Genomic DNA, 11169 nt, shown 5'->3' with positions numbered 1-11169 from the left:
ATGAGCAAGTCGGCCAAAGACCCAAAGGTCACTGAGCCAGAGAGACAGTCATCAATATCTGAAGCTTCAAATCAGAACCCTGAAAACACTACTGATGACTCACCACCAGAAATTCAAGATGTCATAATGGATCCAATGGGTGTTAATCCGCCCAGTGCTAAGCCACCAAGTCCTATCAAGCCTGCTGAGGAGACTCCTTCTCAACAAACTGCTGAGGACGTCATCATCACTGGTACAGGCTTCAGAGAACCAGGGAATCCCACTATCTTAATGAAACATAGCGCCAAGGATGAAGTTTTAACCACCGAAAAAGGCAAATGGAAATTGGACCCGGTGAGCTATGCCGGCCTTAACGCAAGTGAAATCTATGCGGGCTACTTCAGCCGCCTTCATACCAGCCGTGACATGGAGGCGAGTCTGGTAAACCTGATGAAGGAACGCTTTGATGTAAAGAACCAGACCTTTCTCATATGAATCTTTGTCAGCCGCCAAGTCTAGAGGATATGAAAGAAGTGAAAATACTATAGACTTAAATAATAGCCTTCATCTTGTAGCTGCTCAAAATCCGTTTATTTCCATTAGATCAAAATGAGTAGCCCCCAAGGGCCGCTTCAAACTGAATAGTTAAACCGGGCCTGAAAATCGTGTTGTAAAAAATCCAAATATGCAGCCCCCATGGGCCGGCTCAAATTGAAAAAATTAAGCCGGGTCATTAAATACTTTTGCGTTTAAAAAATGACCTACATTAGCCCCCAAGTGCCAAGTAGAGTACTTGTAATGTGCTTGGGACTTCAATAGAGTGATCATCATAATTTCTAAGTGCTGCTTGATTATTGTGTTTTAGGCTGAATTAAGCATGAAGGAGTCACATGTAGTCGACTTGCGGCAGAATATCAAATCACAACAAACAGAAACTTCCAAAGCCATATCAGAACTAAAAGCCGCCTTGGAAGCATCTGAAAAATTGAAAATGAACTTCAACACAAAGAGAACCACCTAGGATACTGAGAAGGCGGCTCTGTTGAAAAGAGCTGAAGACGCTGAAGCTGCTCTTAAGCCGGTGACTGAAGAGTTATCCAGCTTGAAGCGGCACATTAATCATATGACAGCCGCCATCTTTGGTTAGTGACATTGCACTTCAATTCTTTCACTGCTGATTTACTTTTGCATGCGTGGTGACTTATCAGTATGTTTGCTCAACAGGCCCTAGGAGCTCCAACCTTGTTTAGGACATGCTTGTGAAGCTCAAAGCCGTGTACACCCTGGTGGAGCAGCTATATACTAGCACTCAATGGACCATAGCGGCCATCTCCCACAGCATACAACCACCCACACTCATCAGGGAAGTACTAGACAAACTATCTATCATGCCCCAACGACTGGAAGAAATAAAGGAATCATCTGCCAGAGCTGGTGCCATTATCGCTCTGAGCCGGGCTAAAGCATGGCAAGCAGAGCTAGAGCCGGAGGAGATGCCACTGTCTGTCCAAGTCTCAAGGAAGACGAGTCTCCCTTTGATGAGAATGACTTTGCCAAATGTGTGAAGGAGATACGTCCCTTGGCAAGCAAGCTGGCCGAGGAAACCGATTTATCAAGGTATCAGGCGGCTTACACGATGGAAAATGCAAAAGTGAAAGGGCCAACTTATGAAATCATGGATCTTATCCCTCCAACGCGTAAGCATACTTTTGCTCCTGATGTTGATCCGTCCACACTTATCGATGATGAAGTTGTATTCAAGGCCTTAACTGGCATCAATTGGACGTCGCCTGACTTACAGATAGACGAAGAACCGGAGCAGGATGACCCAGAGTCATCAACCCACCAGGACGAAGGCCACTGACATCCGGCGGTTCCTAATCATGGCTTAATTTAATGTGCCAAAAACACTTGGTTTCAATTTGCAGGCCCATTGTGGCCTTGTAATAGGTTAGATTTGAAATCAATGACCTTCCATGCCATTCTGCATGTTTATCCTTCGAATACTTAAGCCGTCGAACTGGTATGTATAACCCGTCACTTGTGCATATAACATTATCAATCATGTGGATCAGTTCAAATATTGTCATACTCCCTGCACACAAGCAAATAGCATGTGCCCTGGCGGTTTAAGCCAGGGCGGGTCACAAATACCTTTGAAAACACTAATATAATACACTTTGGCGACTTAAAGTCTAGAACCAGGGCGGGTTAGAAAAAACCATAAATATTTATACAAATATGAAAAGTCATACTTGTAGACTGATATCATAATGACACTGTAATAATTGCAATCTAACATGGGTGTTAACCCGTAAACATGAAATATCATGATTTGAATTTATTCAAGGAGAATCATCCTAGCAACTTAAAGTCCGCTTATCATGGCGGGTTGTTAACCCAATATGCTCAAGTATGAGTCAGAGAATCAAGGCTACATGGCCTGAACTGCACAAAACACATTTGAGAAGAAATTCTTCAAAGAACACAAATTCCAAAGAAATTCAAAAAATTCAAGTGCTGTCATGGGTCGCACAGCCACTAAGACCCAAGTGCTTTTTATAGGACGCACAGCCTTAGAGTCGTCCTCGCTTACTGTAAGCCGGCCCTCACATGACAAATCGTTGTTTTAACCTTAACGAGTTCAGGGTCTTATTTAAAATATTGACTTTTAAGAGTACGCCAGGTCATTCAAGATTACCTGGGGGAGTGGCATCTTGCATACATGCAGGTGAAAACTCGGGTTTCGGCGTTTTATACCAGGACACCAGGGTAAGAAAGCTAAACCCGTTGGGTTGGAAGCCCCCAAGTCACCTTTATGAACAAATAATAAAGACTCGGATGCTCAGAACTGAAACAACAGAGACCCTAAATTATCAGGGTATGCCGGCTTTATTAAATTGATCATAATATATACATTGATGAAGGTATGTACAACACAAGAGACGTTGGCTCAAGTGTAATAAGGTCGAAGATGAGCAATGTTCCAAGGGCGGCGGGTCTCCTCCTTCGATGTGCGTGAATCCTTGTGTTCTCGAATATCAATGAGATAGTATGACCCATTGTTCAGATTCTTGCTAACCACAAAAGGCCCTTCGCAAGGTGGGGATATCTTATACATATCTGTTTGGTCTTGGATCAACATGAGCCCCAAATCACCTTCTTGAAAGGTTCGGGTCTTAACTCGATGGCTATGATAACGACGCAGATTCTGCTGGTATATCACCAAACGAGCCGCTGCAAGGTTACGCTCTTCATCCAACACATCAAGTGCATCCTGATGTGCTTCTTCATTAACAGTTTCAACGTATGCCCTCAGACGGGGCGAGTCATGACAGATATCACTTGAAAGAACCGCCTCTGCCCATAAACCATGAAAAGGATATATAGCCTGTTGAACTGTTAGGAGTAGTATTGATGCTCCAAATTACTAAGGGTAACTCTTCAACCCAACAACCCAGCGTTCGTTGTAATGGAACCATAAGCCAGGGCTTTATACCTTTCAAGATTTCCTGATTGGCCCTCTCAGCTTGACCATTAGACTATGGATGAGCCGCTGATGAGACGTCAAGACGAATATGCTCTCGTTGACAAAACTCTTTCATAGCACCCTTAAACAGATTAGTGCCATTGTCAGTTATGATACTATGAGGATAACCAAAACGGAAGATTATGTTCTTTATGAATTGAACTACCGTCACTGCATCACACTTATTAACTGGCTCTTCCTGAACCCACTTGGTATATTTTTCAACCGCCACCAAGAGATCGGTCTTTTTATCCTTAGACCTCTTGAAAGGCCCAACCATATCAAGCCCCCAGACTGCAAATGGCCAAGTAATTGGAATCATCCTCAATTCTTGAGCCAGCACGTGAACCCGTCGAGAAAATTTCTGACATCTGTCACACTTGCTAACAAGGTCTTTCGCATCTGCATGAGCCGTCAACCAATAAAAACCATGGAGGAAAGCTATCGCCACCGGAGATTTAGAACCGGTATGATGACCACAATCACCTTCATGGTTTTCTCTTAGAATCTCACGACCCTCTTCAGGAGAAACACAACGCTAGAACACGCCTGTGACACTGCATCGATGTAACTCGCCATTAACAATGGTCATAGACCTAGACCGCCGGGTTATCTGTCTGGCCAAAGTTTCATCCTCAGGAAACTCGCCCCGGGTCATATAAGCCAAGTATAGAACTGTCCAATCAGGAATAGCATGGAGGGCCGCCACTAACTGTGCCTCCAGGTCAGGAATGGCAAGGTCCTCCTCAGTCGTCAACTTAATGGAACGATTATTCAATATATCAAGAAAAACATTGGGTGGCACTGGCTTACGCTGAGACCCCAGCCGGCTTAAAGCATCAGCCGCCTCATTCTTTCTGCGATCAACATGCTCCACCTGATAACTTTTGAAGTGACCAGCGATACTATCAACCGCCGGCGATAAGCTGCCATGAGTGTGTCTTTAGAATCCAAGTGTCTGAAATTTGCTGAGCCATCAAAACCGAGTCACCAAAACACCTGACCTGGCTTAAATTCATCTCTTTGGCCACCCAAAGGCCATGGAGCAGGGCCTCAAACTCAGTTGCATTATCTACTATCTATATATCTACTATCTACTACCCCTATAAAAAATAGAGTAGGCAGATCCAAACAATGAAAAACGTTCATTAACAACATCTAAAGGCCAGTAATCCTTCGGTGTTTAACATAGCAAGCCACACAATCACGAGCGCGGATCACGATCGCTAATTAAAAAAACCACGGACGCCTCCTCCTACCCAAACTATCCCGCCTTGTGCCAGTTATCCATACACACCTCCTCCTCCAGCCCCACGCCCCGCCACCGCCGGCCCTCCGCCCTCGACGCCTCCTCCTCCCGCCCCACGCCCAGCCACCGCTGGGGAGCGGGTGCCGCCACTGCGCCCCGCTGGCCCTCCTCTCCCCCCGCCATTGTCGGGGAGCGGGCACCACGCCACCGCTGGGGAGCGGGTGCCGCCGGTCTGCTGCTGCTTCCACCCAATCCTTCCTCCTCTTTGTATACGCCAAGAATTCGATTACCATGGATCAACACGTTCGTGCGGCTGTTTATTCACTCAAGGGGCAGACAGAGCAGGGCGGAGTGGCTCTCGCTCCAGGGGCGGTTTTCGCGGCGAGGTGGCCAGTGCCAAGGAGAGCGAGCAGCAGAGCGTCCTAGAGACGTACAATCCTGTCAGCAGGGGGATCTATGACGTCCTCATTGTTCTTGGTGCTTCTCTGGCGCTCAGATTGGTGTCGCGTGCTGTGCTACATCGTTGGCCAGAAAAACAAGTCTGGTCCATCCGGAGAGCAGCATAAGGTGCCCAAACAACTTGTTATGCATTTTTCTGGTCTGTAGATGTACATTGATTCTGATCTGATGGTGCTATTTTTCTTGTTGTTTCTCTTCTTCACTGGCAGTTATTGGTCTAAACTGTTTGGGATTCAGCAAAGGGATAGCTGCATACTGGCTGGTACAGAACATTTGGGGACACTTGCAATCCCTTATCGGTACTTCGTTTTCGTTTGACGCAGCCATATTCGAAAATATAATTGTTATGTCCTGTTGTGTCATGGTGGTTTGTGTTTAACCAGAATTCAGAATTAACTCAAGTTGACAAGTGCGAGTGCCTGCGATATTCTCAGGTTGCAGCTTCTCGAATGCTGAATGTTTAGTCTCTTCAGACCCTAGATTTCCACCACTTGGACAGAGTCGAGCCAGCATCCGTCACTCACGACAATGACGGCCACCTCGGTCCTCTCCCCCTCCTCTTTTGGCTGCTGGTAATTTTGCCGTTGCTTCCTGGCTTCAATTACCAGTTTAAATATGCAAATATTCACCTCCTTGTGCAATTCAGGTCCGTTTAAATTATACTGCCATGGTTTAAAATCTGGATAAAATTACTATAGCAGTACTGTGATTCGCTCTGTGACTTCTCTTTCGCACTTGGAACAACAGAATAGAAATTGGTTGCTGAGGTAAGGTAATCAAGAAAAATCCCCATTGTTTTTTTTTCTGATTGTGGTTATAGTCTATTTTAAGCCCACATAATTTTCTGTTGTTGTGAATTGTATTCACCTGCATGTAGAAATGGTAAGATAAAATTGTTTCACATTTGAGTATATAATAAAGTTCAGGATATTGGGAAGCTTTCTCACATCATGCAAGGATATAAAACCTAGAAAACTTCAAACAATAGTGAAGCCATCACACAACGTCTCCTAGGAGCATCTCAAATGTCCTTCGATAAACTTAATATAAGCAGGTTAACTGGAGTGAATTTTCTTCTCTTTGCTTTGCATCACTTTCATGAAGTCTTTGGTACCCTAAATCTTTACAAGGAAGCTAGGCCCGTGTATTTTTGTAATGATATTTAGTTCTATAGGCAACCTGCTTGCATATTATATTATAACCTCTTTTTAACTTGCCTTTAATAACAGACATGATGGTACACAAATTAGTTTTAGGATGATACTACTAAGATGTATCTTACCAGATGTACCATGGAAACAAATAATCATTCACGAGAGTGCACCAAGAACAATTGTTTTGGACTTTTATGAAGTTAAATTCTGTGACTTTGTACATAAATGCTTAGGTACATTACAACATATAATTTCATAAGTACAATTTTTAAACGCCAAGTAGAAATTCATTTGTACTTTTTTGCCTTTTATGATTGAATATTTTTCTATTTATACATGAATTTTCACGTGCAAGCTTACTAATTTGCTTAAGTTCAGCAAGTGTTGGTCGACAGGCTATGTTCTGACGTTGTATGTTCATGATTTATAATCATGAAAGATTAGATGAAGCAACTTGGGGCAAGCTTAAAATCATATCTAATAGATATCTTTTCTTGTTACATCCGTAGCTAGATTTTCAAGTTGTTAGCCATACAAAAAGTAAGCTAGATTTTCAAGCTACTTGTGTGTAGTACTCTGGTTTTCAGGTTTAATTCTTCTTACATGTATCTGTTGTTGTATTTAAAAAAGCATCCAGATCAATGACTTCATATGATATTTTCCTGCATTTTTGTTTATGTACAAAAAGGGAAATTTTCCTACAACTTCAACCACGTAATCCGTAGTTTGTTGGTTTGTTTCTAATAATATGCGTGATCTTTTTCCTTTGAAGTTCGAACCTTTTGATTTTAGGGATGTCATTTATAAAGATATGGGAGATATTTTCAGTTCTTTGGCACTTCTTGCTTCTGGAAACTACGCACAGGTGGTGACGAGCAGATGAATGGTGACAGTAAGAAGAGGAGGATATGGGGACATTCGACGGTGGCGGCGGCCGATATAATCGTGCCTATCATCCTCAAGTTCTCCACCTAGAAGGGCGCCGTTATGTAAGCGCGGTCCTATCTGGATATTCATTTCTCCTTGTTCATCTGCTTCAATTGTGTTGTGCACTATAGGGTATATTATGTGCTATATCGATTCAGCTACTAGCTAACGAGTGCATACTGGCTGGTGTACAAATTTTAGAATATTTGGACTACATCAATCTCTTAAAGAATTTTATGATGTTAAAAATTCACCATAGTTCCTTCGCTGCCCTCCTCATTCGGTCTAGCACCTCACCACCTGTAACTGGTGTGCAGTAGCAGTGGGAGCAGAGCAGTCGGCGGGTTCCTGGCTTACCTGCCTCACAACAAGGCGGGCACGGCTGGGCTAGGCAGCCTGGACATCCAGGATTCACAAGTCGTGGTCCACTCCTGCTCGGAACGCTACATGTTGGCATTATTATAAACTCCCCCCTCCCTCACACACACACACACACAAGACAACCCTCCAACAAATCAGTGGGTCGATCTTGTGTGAAAATTCCTTCAGGGATAATACAAATTTCTGGTTATTGTGACAGCTAAAGGTTTACACTGGTCATTACGAAAATATTGTCTGCTCGAGTTGGTGAAATGAAGGTTGTGGATTAAGTGGAATTGTAATGTACACATTATTGGTTGCACCTATAACATTTTTAGTAAATTGATATTACAACGAGCAACAATTTTCAGAGCAAAGAATATTATATGTTCTAGCAACGGTTTACAAATCCCTTTTTGTAGAGGATACTTTGCTTTATTCAATGCAGGAAATATTTTAGTCCTTACTAGCTTCGTACTGTTGTAAGCACACTGTTCTTTTTGTTCAGTCCAAAGGTTGGTGAACCACATGTTAAACTTCCATTGGAAGCCGTATTACAAATACCTATCGTGCAACCAGTTGTCGTACTTTCTTCTTCACTAATATTATTTTATGAATTTTTCTAAACCTGGAAGAAGCTTCCGCTATGATGTTGTTTGAACCTGAAAAAAGCTTGTACTGCATTGATAACTGAACCTGAAAATTGCTGCATCCTATATACATTGGTAGAGTAAAAAATAACTTGATTTATGTAGGACTTGTTTTGGATTAAGTGGATAGGTGATGCACTATTCTTGATTGCAGCTGGTGCTTTTTTGGTAATTTGATAACACCACGAGCAGCAATCGAGTTTGAAAGCCAGAAAACACACAAAAGATGTAAATGGGAGTACTGCCAGTTTAGGAGCCAAGTAACCATTACTAGAGTAATCAATCTGAGAAATGATTAGTTGAGGAAATTGAGTATTATTGTACTTCTCGACAATGAAATGGTCTTTTTTTTGTTCTAGGAAACGTTGGAGGTAGAATCAGCTTCAAGCTCGAGTACCCAATGGTAGAGAAGTAGAAAGGAGGCACAAGATGGAACTATGAACTCCGATAGTAACATTTTTATTTCACCAAGTTAGGTTAATGATGTTCAGCTTAATGGACAACTCTACAGACACTTAGTAGAACACAAGCTTTTGTTTTTGACTTCAATATAAGGTGCCCTATGTACTATTTTTAAGGTGTCATGCTTCCCAAGAGAATATATCTACATGTAAAGAACTAGCTAAATGAACTGGCTCATCAATTTCAATCTAAATGAACTAGCTCATAAGCATTCTTTGATTTTGCTTCATTAGTTTTGTTGTAGCATAGTTCCATTAATATTTGTGATACTTATTTTCTGTATTATTTACAATTTTCATTTAGCAAAGTGATGTCCCTCTTGAATAATCATATGCTGCTATCAGTTCAGACATTGCACTTAGCAAATGTAATCTTTTATGAGATTAGATGTGATTTTCTGTTTCCTTATACCGATTCTAACAATAATAGGATATTGCATACAATATTCTAATGTTAAGCTATTGTAAGTACTCACTATGGTTTCAGCATGATGCTTGGTATATGGAGTTTATAGTAATAATCCGATGCATAAGCCTTTCTAAATTAATTCAACTTGTCTGAATTTTACTTTCCTCTCTTCTCTCGTGCTTAAGTTCCTTGCTTGTGCTTAGTATGATGTGGAAGAGAGTTGATGCCCGCCAAGTTCCAACTTTGAAGGATGTGAGTATAATTTTACCTAAACCAAGCACTCCAAGTAGCATATCCCGAATGAGATGATGTATTTTTTCTTCTTCTAGCATCGTCGATTACCAGCTTGTGTTTCAAAAAGCACAGTAGGTGACTACCTTTGAAACCCACTGAAGCATCTACAGGAACTTGTCTGATTATTTTGCTTTTAGTTTATTGCACTCATGGAATGCGAAAGATCTAAATCAACCAGTTTGCAAGTTCAATATTCATTGTTTCACAATTTTAAATTCTACTATGTGAAAACTCCAAAATATTGTCTTAACTATTTTCATTCAGGATGGTGACCAGATAAGGAAGCAATTTTTGATACACCTATTCAACTACATCAACATTCGGGATGTTTACGAGAATTGATTAGCCTTATTAGGAATTACCAGGATAAGTTTTTGGCTCTCTGCATACAATGAGTCGATGATGTATTAAAGTGTTTTCTTGATTTGTAATAGTACTTTTTAGTGCAATCAAAATATCTGTATGTGTGTTAATTCTTACATATGTTTATGTTAGTCGATAGGTGCATTTGCACATGCACGCTTACTAGTTAGTATAAGGAAACATCAGCCTTAAAACATAGCAAAACTTCTCACCTCGTGGGGAAGTCAAAATAACTCCAGCCCCCGATCCCTCCAGCTGCCTAGACCCGTCAAAGTGAATAGTCCAGTAAGTGTTATCCGGCTTCTCCTCAGGCGTTTACTATTCTGTCCAGTCATTGATGAAGTCCACAAGAGTTTGAGACTTGATAGCTATCCTTGGCATGTATTTCTAGCCATGGGGTCTGAGCTCAATGGCCCACTCGGCCCGTGGCCTCTCTGTTCTGAATAATATCCCTAAGGGAGCAGAACTAACCACAGTAATAGGATGACCAAGGAAATAATTCTTGAACTTGCGACTGGTCATGAACACCCCATACAATAGCTTCTGTTAATGTGGGTATCTCTGCTTAGGCTCGATTAAGACAGTAATAGGATGACCAGGGAAATAATGCTTGAACTTGTGACTGGTCATGAACACCCCATACACTAGTTTCTGTCAATGTGGGTATCTCTGCTTAGACTCGATTAAGACCTCACTGACATAATAAGCTGGCCTTTGAACCGGATATTCCTTACCCGTCTCCTTACTTTCTACTACAACTGCCACGCTGACGACTCTGCCGTTAGCCGCCACATATAAGAGCAAAGGCTCCTTCTCAATAGGAGCTGCAAGAACCGGCGGCTCAACTAACTGTGTTTAAGCGCTTCAAATGCCTTATTAGCAGCATCACTCCAAACAAAACAATATGTTTTCTTCATCATCTGGTATAGAGGAATAGCTTTCTCTCCCAGGCGGCTTATAAACCGGCTTAAAGCAGCAATACGACCCGCCAAGCGCTGGACATCATTGACGCGCGCCGGCTTAGCCAATGAAGTGATAACTTCGATTTTCTCCGGGTTAGCTTCAATGCCTCTCTCTGAAACCAGAAAACCCAAGAGCTTGCCTGCAGGCACACCAAAAACACATTTTGCCTAATTAAGCATCATTTTGTAGACCCGGAAATTATTAAAGGTCTCTTTCAAATCATCTAGCAGAGTCTCCTTCTTTCTGGACTTCACAACAATATCATCTACATAAGCGTGAACATTGCGTCCAATCTAGTTATGAAGACAATTCTGAACACAACGTTGACAAGTCGCCTGGGCACTCTTGAGCCCAAAAGGCATAGACACGTAG

At 42.1% G+C, this 11169-nt stretch overlaps 1 protein-coding gene and 1 long non-coding RNA gene across 7 annotated transcripts; both read left to right on the top strand.

Moving 5' to 3' along the window:
* LOC147979336 (uncharacterized) lies at positions 1-1000 on the top strand. The gene is made up of 2 exons (XM_087515160.1): positions 1-447; positions 845-1000. The coding sequence occupies exons 1-2, from the start codon at positions 1-3 to the stop codon at positions 998-1000; spliced, it is 603 nt and encodes a 200-aa protein (XP_087371286.1).
* Positions 1001-4760: 3760 nt separating this feature from the next.
* Positions 4761-10231, top strand: LOC125543837 (uncharacterized). Of its 6 annotated transcripts, none has more exons than XR_007298837.2 (4): positions 4761-5324; positions 5426-5515; positions 5651-7359; positions 8667-10231. It is a non-coding gene; the product is annotated as an uncharacterized LOC125543837 (long non-coding RNA). The 6 variants fall into 6 exon arrangements; XR_007298838.2 differs by having other exon boundaries at positions 5426-5788; positions 5863-7359; positions 8667-10229; XR_007298840.2 differs by having other exon boundaries at positions 4761-4987; positions 5088-5324; positions 5426-7359; positions 8667-10225.
* The last annotated feature ends 938 nt before the right edge of the window (positions 10232-11169 follow it).

This window comes from Triticum urartu, chromosome 3A (assembly GCF_056163025.1).
Source record: "Triticum urartu cultivar PI428250 chromosome 3A, HENAU_Tu73, whole genome shotgun sequence".
NCBI lineage: Eukaryota > Viridiplantae > Streptophyta > Magnoliopsida > Poales > Poaceae > Triticum > Triticum urartu.
This window is presented reverse-complemented; position numbering and strand designations above follow the sequence as displayed.